The 16,191-nt window shown below is 39.8% G+C and overlaps 1 protein-coding gene across 2 annotated transcripts in view; it reads right to left on the minus strand.

Moving 5' to 3' along the window:
* LOC139689588 (lysosomal acid glucosylceramidase-like) overlaps positions 1-15,941 on the minus strand; it is a 45,957-nt gene extending 30,016 nt beyond the window's left edge. For both annotated transcript variants that reach the window (XM_071586750.1, XM_071586751.1), the window contains exons 1-5: positions 15,701-15,941; positions 15,431-15,634; positions 12,125-12,251; positions 7,566-7,719; positions 4,795-4,955 (exon numbers count right to left, since the gene is read on the minus strand). In XM_071586750.1, coding sequence (XP_071442851.1) covers positions 4,795-4,955; positions 7,566-7,719; positions 12,125-12,251; positions 15,431-15,634; positions 15,701-15,752 — 698 coding nt within the window. In that variant the 5' untranslated portion in view covers positions 15,753-15,941. The remainder of the gene's footprint in view (positions 1-4,794; positions 4,956-7,565; positions 7,720-12,124; positions 12,252-15,430; positions 15,635-15,700) is intronic.
* Between the last annotated feature and the right edge of the window lie 250 nt (positions 15,942-16,191).

Consider the following 16,191-nt stretch of genomic DNA (forward strand, 5'->3'; position numbering starts at 1 on the left):
TTGCTCCTGGTAGGGTCACCCATGTCAGATGGGTCGAAGGTTAGGAGCCAAACGAAAGGTAGTCCACACAGCGTCTGTTCCTCAGTTGAGGCGGCTGCAATGGCGTCTGACCCCAGTGGGTCGGCCAGTAAGTGATGGTGTCACGTTAAAAACACTATTGAGGAAGGCAACGGGAACCCACCTCAATTATATTCCCAAGATTTAAATGATGGACAATACAGAGATTTTGAGTCCTGGCAACTACGGGGCTCGGCCCAATCGGCCGTGTGTCGTGCCCGGCAGCGGAGGAGGCAAGGCTTCCGCGGTCATCATCCTACGAAACCCTTGCAAGGGAAAACCGGCAGCAGCAGGACAGAAGACAAAAGGGGAGGAAGACCAAATTAGAAAGAATAGGAACGTGGAATGTTAGAACAATGAAGACGACAGGGAAATTGGAGAATGTTAAGCGAGAGATGGATAGGGGAAAAATAGATATTTTAGGTCTATGCGAGGTGAGATGGAAAGACAGCGGGGATTACTGGAGTGATAATTATAGAATAATATACAGCGGCGGGGCGAGAGCCAACGAGGGGTTGCCATTGTATTAAATAAAGAGGTAGGAAGAAGCGTAGTCAACATAGAGCAGGTAACGGATAGATTATTACTAATAGAGGTAAAAGCAGAACTGAAACACTTGGTTGTTATTCAGGTATACATGCCACCGGGCAACCATAAGGAAGAAGAGGTCGATAGGATATACGATCAGTTAGAGGACATGATCGCGTGTGTTCCTGCAGGGAAACATTTGATAGTGATGGGGGATTGGAATGCGACGGTAGGCGAAGGAAGAGATGGTGATGAGGTGGGGGACTACGGTTTAGGCACGAGGAATGACCGCGGGGAGAAAGCAGTTGAGTTCTGCAGGAGACAGGGGTTAGTCATCACCAACACTTGGTTTAGACACTACAAAAGACGCAGTTATGCATGGAAAATGCCAGGTGACTCAGAAAGGTATCAGCTAGATTATATCCTGGTTAGACACAGGTTTAGGAACAGTGTGATAAATTCGCACAGCTTTCTGGGAGCGGATGCGGACTCTGACCACAATTAAGTTGTTATGAAATGTAGCGTCCGTTTCAAAAAGATAAGGCAAGGGCGGCGAGTTAGAAAATGGAATGTAGAAGTATTAAATGGTTTGAAAAGGAACGAGTACCAACAGGCGGTAGAGGAAATCATGGAGAATGGTAAAGAGCTTAGTACTATCGAAGAAAAATGGGAAAGTTACAAGAAAGGGTTGTCTAAAGCCGCAAAAGACACTATTGGAACCGTTAACGCTAAAAGGACTAGGAAACCATGGATCACGGATGAGATGATTGCAAAGATGGATGAACAGCGAAAATGGAAAAATGTAAATACAGAATTAGGCGATGAGATGGAAAGAGCATTAAGGGAGATGAAACTATATAAGGCCGTGGGGGTGGATAACATTCCCACGGAACTATTGAAATGTTTAGGAAAATGTGGGAGGAAGAGGCTATATGGGCCGATTCGTAGTATTTATGAGGAAGGAATCTAGCCAGAAGACTTAGTGAGATCAGTTTTAGTTCCTATTCTGAAAAAGGTAAAGGCTAAATCATGTGAGGACTACAGGACGATAAGTTTGATATCCCACACAGCTAAATTTTTTCTCAGGATCATAAACCAAAAAATAGAGAGTAGGGCAAATGATTACTTAGGGGATGACCAGTTTGGGTTTAGGAAGGGGAGAGGTACGCGTGATGCCATTGCAGTAATGAGATTATTAATCATGAGGAATATAGAACACAACCAGGAGGTATTTGCCTGTTTCGTAGATTTCAAAAAAGCTTTTGATAGAGTGAACTGGGAAAAACTAATGAGTATATTGCGGAAAATAGGAATAGATTGGAGGGAAAGGAGGCTAATCCGCAACCTGTACATGTCTCAGACTGCTCAGGTGTGGGTGGGAAACGGGGAGTCCGGATGGGCAGTGTTAGGAAGATATGTAAGGCAGGGTTGCCCATTATCACTGCTGCTGTTCAACCTGTATGCAGAAGAAATGATCAAAGAGGCATGGGAAGAACTGGAGGAAGGAATGAAAGTGGGTGGGGAATTTGTAAAATCAGTTAGGTTTGCTGATGACCAAGCTTTAGTTTGTCAGTCAGCCAAGGGTTTGCAAGCATTGCTGAGAGAATTGGAAATTCAGTGCGACAGGTATGGGATGAGAATCAATATTAATAAAACAAAGGTTATGCGATTTTCCAGAAAGAAAAAGGTTAAGCTGAACAATAAAATAGGAGGGCAAAAACTAGAGCAGGTAGAACAGTTTACGTATCTCGGTAGTGTTTTGGACCAACACGGTCAAAGTAGTAGGGACGTAAGGAGAAGAATTGCGCTAGGCAAAGAGGCTTTCACAAGGAGGATGGAGTTGATGACAGGGACGTTGAGTAAGGATATTAAGAAAAGACTCGTTAAAACTTTGATATGGAGCGCCGCTATGTACGGTCCGGAAACGTGGTCATTGAAGCAGGAGGATAGATGTCGACTGGAGGCTTTTGAAATGTTGGTGTGGAGAAGAATGGAGAAGTTGAAATGGACGGAGAAGAAAACAAATGAGGAAGTACTTGGTATGGTAGGCGAAGAGAGGGGTTTGGTGGGAGAAATCCTATGGAGGCAGGAAAAATGGATGAAGGGGGTATTGACCGGCAGTGGGATGTTGAAGACTGTAATTGAGGGGAGGATGTTAGGCAAACGAGGAAAGGGAAGGAACAGGATAGGGATGTTGGACGGGATGAAGGGAGGAAGAAAGTACTCAGAGATGAAGAGGGACCTGATATAGAGTAGGATTATGGATTTTGTGTTTTGTTCGGAGTCACGAAATGTTTTATTTAGTAGCTGTGTCCATCCTAAAACCTACCTTAACCGGTAGATTACCTAATAATAATAATTATTATATTGGTAGGCAAGACCACAGTGATTAATTATTAAAATCTGGCAGTCTACCATTTAAGACATCAAGGTTGTAGTACACAAGGTGTGACCATAGTCATAAGCTAAGGAAATTGGCTGCATAACCAATTTCTAAAAGTAATCTTTTTTCCTTCTGACAAGTTTAAGATCACAATGGTAGAAAATCACCTATGACACACAAAAATCAATAATTAATCTATTGGCTGATGACCTAACACCCCCTGCCACTTAATTAAAATTAGCAATTTTCCACAAAAATAAAATTTAATGCGACCGGTTTCAATGTTACTACATCATCATCAGGTGACCTGATGATGATGTAGTAACATTGAAACCGGTCGCATTAAATTTTATTTTTGTGGAAAATTGCTAATTTTAATTAATCATGATATTCCACCATATCACGCCTGAAACGTCTCTTTTTACCCCCTGCCACATGCCTTTGTTGTGACACCCAGGATATTTTAAAATTATATAGAATGGATACTGAGGAACAGATGAGGGGAAACATGCCATGTGCTAGAAGTGGAAAATGAAATCAAAATTTATTGGCTCACTGACCAAAATTGTCATTACCCAAAGCCAGTACATCCTTCAAGGATTACAATGGATAAAACTGCAATGAATCAAATAAAAACTTTAACTCAATTAGAGAGAATACATAAAGAGAGAATTCTTTCTTTCAGATTCCATTTGCAACAGGCCTCGATGAAGTCCTTAAAAATATATTTATCTTGGCAAAACATTTTAATTAAGTGCTAGACTTAAAAAGACAAACATATAGAAAAGAAACGCCAAAACTGACACAAAATCTAACATTGGGGAAAACAGACATCTGAAATGGACCATTCCTATATCACTCATCTAAAAACATTGAACTGATTTCATGGGTTTGGGTAATGGATGGAAATACACAGCCTGGAGATTCATGCCCTCAGTTATGGAGTCCATTTATCTCATAATTCTCCAAATTACTCAGGGCAAAAAGCACTTCCTTCCACAAGAGAGGACAAAAAAATTGAATGGCTGACTTGCCATGTCAACTTGTTTGGCATTTAATACAAAGATAAAATGATGGAGAGATGACAGGTCGTGAACGATGATCAAACCAAGACAGTAAACCACCACTTAAGGTCATTCTACTTTCAACACATTCCAAGATGCGCTGAAAATCATCAACTGTATCTTTGGTGGTGTTAAATTTGATTTTCTCCATGATACATGAGACTCCTCTGCTGGACTGCCCGAACCCAAGAACATGTTAGTCATAATTCTAGCCTTCATTGGCACAGAATTTACTCTTCTTTCTTGACTATTCCAGTCTGTCCCACGAACACAGGAAAAACACAAATGAAAGCCTATGTTGGTGAAAAGTTTAATTTTCTCCATTGCAAATGAGAACATTATCCTAGATCCCCAGAGCACAAGGATGTATGATCATTTGCATCCTTACGTGGCAATTAATATGATTTCCTCCAATGCCAATGAGACATTGGCATGATGGATGTTTGTCTGAGAGCAACTCTGTCCAAATACAGACTTTGAGAATTTTTTAACTTTTAAGAATTCAGTTCATCTCATACCCAGATATTCCAAAGTCTACCTTTTTTTGGTCTCTTAAATTCTAAAATAGTTAGGATTTACTGCATCAGAAAACAAAAAAAACTTACTTGATGGTGTGCATTGCCTGTTGCTGTTGATTAACAGGATGGGCTGTTTCCATATGAACGAAACTTTTAAAGAAATTTACAATAATTACAACAGAAAATTTAATTGCTCCCATGAAAACCTTACATAAATGTTTATTTAAATACCGTTCTTGCTTACCGAATTATGTAATCTGCCCAAAGTTGAAAATATTCTCGCTTCAAGAAGCCAAATCCGGAGTAATCATTGTTTGTCTTCATCCATGGGGGGGCAGTCCATGCACTGCCTATCAATTTGATCTCTTTCTGGCTCATAAGTTTCGCTCGTTTTATGAGAGGTATCTATAAAGATTAAAGAGCTATGAATACAGTTTTAAAAATTCAATCATACTTGGAATGTTATTAGAGGTTAGTCCACACTGTAATAGGAAATGGAATGGAATAATTTAAAAAAAAACCTCCATCGCATCAGTAGTTCGAGGTATGTTTAAATGTTATTATACTGGTAGTGTCCATGCACAGAGAACTTAAGAATATAAAAGCATCATTCAAGTGAAAATTTGCATTTACATTTTAAAAATATATTTTTATATTAAAAAAATTTTCAATTTTACCATTATGCAGTTTTTGAGAGAGAGAAAAGCTAAAGTAAATAATAAAAGAGGAGGGTATGGAGTTGAGCAGGTGGAACATTTTACTCATCTTCAACCAGCCCTGGACGAACCTCTTGAGGTCTTTAGTAACCATCCCCTTCCCAAAGTCTCCAGTCCCTCTTCCCTGAACCATCTTTATTCTCACAGCCATGAAAAAACTAACACAGAATCCTGACACGGTCCTGATATCAGCCAATAAGGGCTCCATGGTAGTCATCCTTAGCACAGCGGACAACATTAATAAAGCAAAGAAATTACTATCTAAAGCCTCCTCTTACAATCCAATACCTAATGACCCAAATACAGAATTCCGAAAAAATATCAAACTACATAATCACCTCGTAGGGAATGATGAAAATGGAGCCCAATAATGACAATACACTATTCATTTTGAAAAATGGTACAGCCATATTAAATGTCATCAATATAAATATTATTTAATATATAGACATAATTCCAAAGAAACTGTGGGAGATGCCGCAACAGTAACTTTTAACGGAGTCATCCGCTAATGTGCATTTTAATGCAACAATTTCAGAGCGTAAAAATCATTCGCCTTGACTGGGACTCGAACCCAGATCCCTCAATATCCGGTCGAGTGCTTTAGCCACTTAAGCTACCGAGGCGTCCTCTTAAACTCTGAAATTTTGGGGCTTTTAAAGGAACTAGATGTTATGACGAAATACCGTACATACAATGTCACATGCATTCGTAGTCGTGCGCGAGGCGCCACTGTCCACGAGGTTAAAGCCAACTTTAAACACGTATGGTGTTTTCCCTTTGACAAATTCCAAAGAAACTGCGGGAGATGCCGCAACAGTAACTTTTAACGGAGTCATCCGCTAATGTGCATTTTAATGCAACAATTTCAGAGCGTAAAAAATAAGTTCTTAAATGTAATGAAGATTGTCACAAAAGAATTCATCCAATGAGAAAAGTGGGTAAGCAAGTAACCAGGTATTATAGCTTATTCTTGAAACTCTGGCTACAGTCCAATTTCAAGTGAGGAGGCCGATAGCAATACAGCCGTATTTTCATGTTATGAAATGTGTTGTAAGTTGATGACAATCTACAATAAGTAGTAGTTAGATTCGATTTACCTCTTGTGGTGTACTTATGGATGTTAGATCTTAATTGGCAAGTTTCTAGATTAACTTTCACATGAATCAGAGCCTAAAAGATATATAAACCAAATACAGTCATGATTCCGTACCTAATAAACAAAGATTTGCAGGAATCACATGGTGGTATATTAATTAGGAAGAGAACAAATAGTTCTCTTTTGCAGTGGCAAGATTTGCTTAACATGTTCAGGGGAATGAGCCCATAACTCAACATAACACATTGTGCCTGCCACATTGCACCAGTTGGCATATTTATTGACCAGAGTGCATACATTCAACAGCAGTGGGTGTCACTTGTAGCTGATGATGCCGCCAGTTGGTCAAACTCGTTGTGCTACGAAATTAAGTCTGAGGAAATTTACAAATTCTTTTAACACGGACATCAAACCATTCCAATAAGTGAAGCCTGAAAGTGCAAAGTATATTTATCTAAGCGTGATTGACAGGTCACTTATATGCAGGAACCCCTTGAGCACCCTGAGTGCAGGTAAGATGGTGAGGCACGATTTCACCGTTTCCGAGGAGCCTGACTGGGAGAGGGTTCCAGCTGGTCCATTTGTGATTTTTTGCTCCAATCCCTCCCCTTCCGTTTTGCACAATTGCCTGCGCCCCCCTCCCCAAAGATTACGGCCCAGGACAGACATGCATATACCATGCACTATTTCAGTTTTCCTTACGCTCTCTAATCCTCCATCTTCACTTCATGAATCGGAATGCAGAAAAGGTTTCTTTGTGAATCATTTAAAGACAGCAAACACTGATATTTTCCATTACTAAAAAGAAAGAAAGACTCGTACTTTTCCACAGATTTTATTATATGGTACAACGCGTTTCACCGACTTGCGGCATCATCAGGTACTGATATTTTCATCAAAATAATGTTTCAAACCAAATTTAATACTTAGTTTAATCTCGACCTGACTTCACCTCACTACCATTTAACAATCTTGATAATTATCTCAAAATGAAACTTTGTTTACAATCTGAAAAAATGTTCTACTGACAACAACTGCAATCTTAAATATTCAATTGCTCCCGGCTCAACTTTGTGTAAATTCATGTTTATTAAATGAAGAATACAATGTATCTTAAATCATGATTATTAAATGAAAAACACAATATAAGGACAGTGGAAAGATACACGGTATTCTTCATTTAACAAGCTGCAATCTTACTTTGTAATTGAAGTCCTCTTCAGATAGATTGAAGTGAGACAACATCACGTCTCCGTCCATGTCATCGTACGTGTAAGTATGGGTTGAAAAGTCACACCCACCAATAGGTACACGTCCAATTCCATATTCAATCCCCTCTGGGGAGAAATACGATCTAGCAAGAGGAAAGAGGGATTCTTTTTTAGTCGACTGCTTTTAAGAAAAAATCAAATCTCAGGAAACACATCTCATTAAAGATTCACATATTCACACAGGAAATTATGAATTTATTTAATACGTCCCTGAAAACAGCCCCTTTGCCTTTTAAAGCAGATTTTGTAACACTATAAAAAGCAACAAGCACAATCGCAGACACCCAAGCCCAGGGTATCAGGGTACAACCCACTTATTGGCTGGGACTATAATTCAGCATGTTAACATGTCCAGGAAGGTTTGAGATGGCTAGGCTTTCCTTAGGCACAGATGCTTTATTTAGACTTATAAAACAGTCAAAGAGATACTGCTATACAGGCATCAGTTGCCATTTCTGCACATTACCCTTCGCAGTTGCGACCAATGAACTCTCTCTTAATTGATACTCTTTTGCACAATAAGTTGTTAAACGTTTGTCAATATACAAGGGTGATTGCTGATAACAGTTTGTAGTAACTGGCAAGGGCCTGATAATGCTGTGCTTTTGCCAGTGGACTACAGCTATTGCGATGATCTGATTAGGTTATTTCCAAAGTAGTAGTAGTGGTGTTAAGGGTTTGAAGGGTGTGTCGACAGCTAAGGTCATTTTGCACCACTGTCATGATGACCAAAACTAATGTTCCATTTTAATTAAGAATAAATATATAAATAACTATGAATAAATACATAAATAATAGTTAAAATCAAAAGGCATTAAAATTATGAGATCCAAAACTATAGCTGACTCATTAAACCAGTTGCCCTTAAAAAATTTAAGACTCGATTTATGAGCCCAGAGTCATCCCCTAAAACATAACTTAAGTCTCCCCTTATATTAAACATGTCTCTGGTGCTTTGGTATGTTCTACATTCTGTCAGGATATGTTTTATGGTCAGGGGTTGGAGGCACTCATTGCAGCGGGGCTGTTCTTTTACCTCCGCAAAGAGGTACGAATGAGTGAGGGCAGAGTGCCCTATTCTCAGGCGCGTAATCATGACCTCTTCCCTCCGAGGTTTCCGGATGGAAGAGGACCATGGTGAAACGACCGATTTTATTGCCCTGAGTTTATTATTTTCCAAAGACCGCCAAGCCTCCTTCCACTGGTGCAGAACCAAATTCCGCAAGGCAGCCTTTACGTCCTCCATTGGAACCAAGGTGAAGTCGGTCTCGGGTTTGCGCAGGACTTCCTTCGCTGCCTGGTCAGCTTTTTCGTTACTTCTTATTCCAACGTGGCCAGGAGTCCATATAAAAGAGACCCTGTTCCCCTTTCTCTGAAGGGACAAGAGGGTATAATGGATCTCCTGAACTATCGGGTGCACAGGTGCAAAGACCGATGTAGATTTTAGGGCGCTCAATGAGTCTGTGCAGAAGAGGAAAGAGCCATTGCTTTCTTTTATTTCTCCTAGGGCCGTCCTTATGGCTGACAGCTCGGCTGTGAATATACTGCAAGATGCGTGCAGTTTTTTCCTCACGACTCCATGGTAGTGGGACACGACCGCATAGGCACATGCAGATTCTGACTTTGACCCATCAGTGTAGACGGGGCCAAAGTCAGAAAGCGAGCCGAGGACGGCACTGAAGAGCTGCTGGTATTCCGAATCGGTCGTCTTGGCTTTGCGGTGTGCATGGGCAATGGATTTAATATCCGGCATTGGCGTTAACCAAGGCGGATACTTAGCATAGGAGACGGGGCATACTTGAGGAAATGTAAAATTTACCTCATTAATAAAATCATTAAAACGAACGGCAAAGGGCCTAGTTGCCCTTCTCCGCCTGTTAAATAAGTCTAAAAACCGTTGGTTAAAAACTATGTTAAAACAAGGGTGGATTGTCTCTGATAAAATTTTACAGGCATAGTTGCCCATTAAAATCATCCTGCGGGTTTTGGACAATGTTCTGGAGAAAAGCGTTGTGGATTTCGTCCACCCCTGGCGAGGAGTAATGGGAGTCTTCGATGGTGGATTTAAGCTCCCAGGGCGTGAAAGGCTCATTGTAATATTCAGATGTAGGACCTGCACCAAAATTGAGAGGGACTCTCTCGCATCGGTTCTTCATGTTCGCAAAGCCCGCAGCATAGCCCTCGTCACTGCTATTGGCCGCGAACTGACTGGCAAATATGTTGCTTATTTCGGCAGGTGAAGTAACCACCCGGCCAGCTACAAGCAATGGCGAGATGACAAATGAGCCCTTGGACCCGGAGATTTTCTTAACTTTGTCCCATACCTGACCAACTGGTGTGCGATGGTTGATGGTAGAGACGAATTCTATACAGGAAGCCCTCTTGGCCTCCTTGACGGCCCTTCGAGCTCGCGCTCTGAGGCGGCGGTACGATGCCAGGTTAGTTGCCGTGGGATAATTTTTAAAAATATTCAACGCTTTTTTCCTCGCCCGGATCGCTGTCGCATTCCCCGTTCCACCAAGGGACAGGAGCTCGATTAATATTCCCGGACGTACGAGGGATACTTTTGGTAGCTGCCGCCAACAGCGTTGAACTTAGTTTATCGACGTTGTGCAACGCATCGAAACTTGCGTCGTGTTTATATGTAAACGTACGCTTGAAAAGTGGCCAGTCCGCACGGTTAATACGCCACTTTTCCGGAGGTTTTGAAATGTTGGGCGAAATGTCTTTTTTAACGAGTAGAAGAGGAAAATGGTCACTCCCACACAGATCGTTGTGGACAGGCATGTTCAGCTTTGGGGCTAGACTTCTCAAGCATAAAGAGAGATCTGTTGCTGAGAATTCCCCATTACAGCGGTTAATGCGAGTTTTTTGGCTGCTTTTAGTAAAAATAGGTTAAACTCCTCAATAAAATTAGATAAAAGCCATCTTCTCTTATTAATTGTGGTTGTTTGCCCTCCCCAGAGAGAATCATGGGCATTAAAGTCTCCCATCAATATGAATGGCCGAGATAGCTGGCGGACAAGGGCTTCCAGATTAAAACGAGTCACTGGTGCACCCTCCGGCAGATAGACATTACATAATGTTATCGTCTCAGGGGTGTACAACTTGAAACACAATGCCTTGGAATGGAGAGTTCAGTTGGACTCGGGAGGTGTAAAGGGCCTCAAGGGTCGCAACTGCTACTCCCCCTTGGGCTCGTTGGCCACTTAGGTCATCCATTCTAAAAACAGTGAACCCCTTTAGTATACCCTTGTCTTCAGCCTTAAAATGTGTCTCTTGCAGACAAATACAAGAGGGTTTAAAATATTGGATTAAAACGGCCAGCTCCTCCTTGTGCCGATAAAAACCATTGCAGTTCCACTGCAATATGACACATTAAATGTGTAAAATTAAAATGAATAAATATATAAATAAATAAATAGGTTAAATTAAAAGGGAGATGACCAACTCTATTGAGGTTATCGCTTGAAGCGATGTTTCCTCTTCCACTCGCTTGCGAAGACCTCAGTATCCGAGATACTGTGGTCCTCTTCAATGACCTGCGGCTTCTTTGGCTTGGCTGGAGGTGGCGGGGAAGGTGTATTCTCACGCCCTTTTGGAGTGTTCCATTTGGTGGTTTTTTGTGGGCTCTTTTTTGAAGGGCCCACTGGAGTAGGTGGCTCCTTGTCCACCTTACTCTTTAGATCTTTCACCCTTTTAGGTTTAGGCACTTGTTATTTCCGGACAATTGTCTGTAATTACTGGTAATTTTCTGATAATGGTATTTGTTGCCACAGTGAAAACTCCAAGAGGATAATGAAAGCTTTGCATCGTCTTAAGAATTAACAGTGTAATCTTTAATATATCATCTTCAATGATATATATATATATATATATATATATATATATATATATATATATATATATATATATATAAGTTATCAATACAGACATTCAAGGTGGAACATGAAATTATATTTTTTAAATGCCTAAAACACTGCTGAACCTTTACCTAGAACATCAATGGCTCACAGAGATGTTTCAAGACCCTCAATCATTATTCCAAATATATTTAGCCTTGAAGAGCCACATGCTAGCCCAAATATGACCGAGTTTGTCAAAGCAGATAATTACTTCATTACCAAGTACTATTGAGTTCACTTTTGTAAAAATATACTTTGTATAATATGTTCTAAAATGCTTTTGCACCTTTGTTCCCTTTAGGTTTTCTAAATTCAAAGAGCAAGGGGAAAATCCAAAAAATGCCGAGGACATTGGATGAACTATTAGGAACGCATGAGACAGCACCAGAGTGAATAAACTTTCCAATACACCCATTGATTGCTGTTTAGAACCACCAATCAATTCTAAAATTCTCAATATATACTAAGTTAAGGGATAAGAAAAATTTCATTAAATGAAAGAGAGTAAAGAAATCAATCTCCAGGGCAAATGTGCACAACAAATGAATTTGAAGGGTCAGCTGAAGAGGACACCAGTAATTACCTCAAGAGCTTCCCTTGCACATCAGCACTCAACGATAAAATGTTTATCCCGGCAGCATCGGTAAATGCACCCCCAAAACCAATTATACTTTGGAATATTGAACTTCTATCCACTACTATTCGAATTCCTGAAATAAATTGCTGATATTATTAATAGGTTAATTCGACCTAGTACTTGTTCATATATTAGAAAAATTTCCATTAGTAGAACAATATAAAGATTAGGACTCGTATACTCATATAACTTTAAGTTTCCAGTAAGGAAATGACATATTTTGCCTATTAAGTGAAAATATAATATATACTCTGAGAAAATTTAGGAATGATTGTTACCTAGTGGAAAATTAGAAAGGTTAATTTACTATGTTATAAATTTAAAATGGTTTATAATAGCTGTTAGCATTGGCCTCCATTTTAGAAAGAGCTATTTATAGATTTTAGTTCTAAAAAAGGAATACATAATATTCATACTATAGTTCCATGCTAATTCTTTAGTCATAGTTAGCCTTACAGTTTACTGAGTCATTATATCAAAGCCTTGACAGTAATAAAAGTAATGAAAATTGATTTACGACTGGCCATTATACTGATACTTCAAACTTCCACCTAAAATGCATTTTTTTCGAATAAAGCATTATGCAGAGACTTGGTCGAAACAGTTACTGGTGCATCACGCAAAATTCTCCTCCGTGCAGATGACTACACAATGTTCAAACAAGCTGATGCCATCAATGGCATGAATAACTAGCAAAATACTCTCAAGGCACTCACTGAATGGTCAGCTACTTGGCGCCTAAAAATCAATCCTGCCAAAACACATATTCCCTCTTTCACTCTACATAAATCACTTCATGAATATTTTTATAAAATATAAAATTAGGTAATTTCAACAGTCGCTAATCAAAAAGACCTAGGCATAACCTTTGACACTGAACTCATCTTTCATGAGGATAGTAGCAAAAGTATTTCCTCTGATGCTATGTGTCACAGGTTGGCTTTATTTATCCCAATGAATTTCTTTCTCTCTGCCATTCGCCACCAACATGCACACTTCCATAACTTTTCCCTGGATAATATCAGGTCATCTCTCGGCATTTCTTCCCTTTCTAACCACCATGCAATAAATGATATAAGACTTAATAAATATCATCAATGATAATTATGGGTGATCTGAACTTCCTTCCCTTTCCCCTCTTCAAGTACCCTTTCGTTCGACGTGGTTGAATCACCTCTGTCATTGCCTCACCTCTCAATCAAAGAAGCTCATTGATATTTAGACTCCCATCAACCGGCAACGCAATGATGAAGGGCACCTCTCTGATTTCGACCCATTCCAAACTCCTCATACCATCCATTCCTGGCATGTTCTTCCTCCCTCCTCCTTGATACCTTCTCGCTGCCAGTATATGGGATCCTCGGAAGATAAATTTGATTTCAGAAAGTTCAGCGGAGGGGGGCTGGATTTGTCAAACATTGTCATGACCAACACAGAAGTGTAATTACTTTGCTTGAAAATTTAGGCTGGGATTCCCTTATACAGCAGCGTTTACAATATAGATTAAACTTATTAAAAACATTTAAAGATGGGTCCTTTTCCGATGACATCAAGAACATAATACGAACCCCAACGTATTACGGGCAGAGGGATCACAAATGTAAGATTAGAGAGATAGACTGCAAGGCTGACAGGTTTAAGTGGTCATTTTTCCCAAGAACAATAAGAGACCAGAATGCTTATAGTCAAAATCCCCAAGGAGTCAGTTCAACACAATAAGTATTAACCTACAAGGTAGGGGCTGTGCATGGTTATTTATATATATTGTTTTTGTAGGTTCCCCCCACCCATTTTAAAAACCCTAATCCCCTCACCCTTTCCTCCTCGTGCTGCACCCCCTGCCACAAACCTTTTTGGTGTCTCGCAGGGTGTAGATTTAGATATTCGTTTTGTCCCCATCAATAGTGTAAACCATACTTCAATTTTTACGCGATGCTATCACCTGTTATGTTTATATCAATCTCTTGTTTCTCTTTATTATTTGTCCAATGTAATTGGAGTGATGCTGTTTTTGGACTAAATAAATAACTGCCACATGGAGTAAATAGATATAGCGCTCGAGCGAGGTTGGAGCAAAAAACACATTATTTTGGTTTTCAAGCATTTGGGGAAAGTTACACTTTTACCGATGAACAGTGACCAAACACATCAAAATTTTGCAATAAAGTCTTCATTATCCCCATAGAACTTAAATTCATGTAGAGATCACACAAACTAATTAGTGTCTCATTTTAAGGCTCAACTTGCTTCCAAAGGTTTTCACCAAGAAGCAGAGAACTGTGGCTACATTAAGCACAGTTGGCAATGGCTGCAAAGGAGGTGAGACATTATTTTAAGAGCTGATATTGCTTTTTCCACTTCACCAATGTGGTCATGTTTCATGAAAATTGTATGCAACCCACTCCTACCCTCAAATTTTAGGATTTTAATACAGCAGGTGAACACCACCAACGTAAAAAATGCTGTCATATCGAAGATTATGCGAGGGGGAGTTTCTAAGCAGGCTACACAGGCCGCGGTAAAACCCCAACCTCTCAGCGTGGTATCACTCCGTGCGAACCTCGATCGTATTGCTTTTGGCACTGTGTCTTATTGCGGACGGTGTCATACCGCAGCCGGCAAGCTGTTCGAAAAAGCCCACTAAATAGGATTGGGACAAAATCCAGAATAAACTTGACAATTTCATCAAAAGATTTAAGATCGTGTCTCCACACCACCGGTACTAATTAACTCCATTGCGAATCAATTAATGAAAGGCCCAAGTCCATTGCATATACTTGAACAGTTTTGCTTTTTTACTGGCGGGTATTTGTCATTTTGTCCACAAAACTTAATAAAAAGAGAGCCATTGCTGAATTTATTTCAAATTGTCTATTTTACTTATTTCCAGGGAAGCCCAAATGTGCCGAAACTTTGTATTAATAACATTTTTCTTTCACATAACCAATATCGCTAACCTCCGATACATTTATCGGTTTACGATAATAAAAACACCCACTCGTGAACACCATGAATTAAATGTAAATTTTGAATAACGCGCTTATGGTACTCAAATGCATTTATTTTTTAACGCAGTGCATCAACACAGCGTTCGTAGGTACCGAATACATCAACATGGCAATGAGTCATCAACATACTCCTACAGATGTAGATTTAATGTCTTTCCGACCTTTTCCAACAACTTCACCACTGAAAGGACAGTCTCTATTAGGTGCGCTCCTTATACAAACCTATGTAATACGGATCACTTACGATTTGCGTGTATTGTAGCGTTTTGCTGGAATTCCCCGTCGGTTCTCGTCATCCTGTCGCCGGTTTTGCTTGACGTATACAACAAGTATTTTCCCGGTTCCGTAGGGGATACAAAATCAACTGTATCGCAGTGTTCTGAGTTGCAGACACATACAGTGCCCCCGTTACCATAATCCTTATGAACGCACGACTCACTACCTCCGACTGAAGAACAAAAACAAACTTGAATTCACGGTCAAATGATAGGAAAATACAATATAGGTGTATTACCAATAGTCCACAGGGGTAATGAAATGAAAATTGACATGAAACCAATCTTCATTTTCTTCTTTTCGCGTAGAATTATTATCCTGAGTTCTATCCGTATTTTAACTACAATGTTCCCATAAACGCCGTATCATATAAAAAGCCAGTTTAAGTTATAAGGTACAAATCGGTCGGTCGACCGATACCGTTACTGACGCCACGTAAGAATTAGGGAATAGTGAAGTTGATACGAAATTCATGTCAAACCAAGTTGATGAAAGGTTGACAAAAGAAACACGTTGTTTTCGGTCAATGCAATTGGTTGAAATTGAATATTGGTTTCCTGCAATTGAAAAACAGCTGGCGCGAATTCTTTATGTTCACTGAATAAATGTTTACTTACATATTCATGAGTCCACTTTGTAAGTCGTAAAAAACGTAAAAATCTTAAGATTAGCATTTAATATCGCGGATTGTGGAAGGGAATGCAGTCTGATATGAAATCGTGAAACAAG

The sequence above is a fragment of the Hetaerina americana genome, unplaced genomic scaffold, assembly GCF_022747635.1.
Source record: "Hetaerina americana unplaced genomic scaffold, ioHetAmer1.1.p SCAF_25, whole genome shotgun sequence".
Classification (NCBI taxonomy): domain Eukaryota; kingdom Metazoa; phylum Arthropoda; class Insecta; order Odonata; family Calopterygidae; genus Hetaerina; species Hetaerina americana.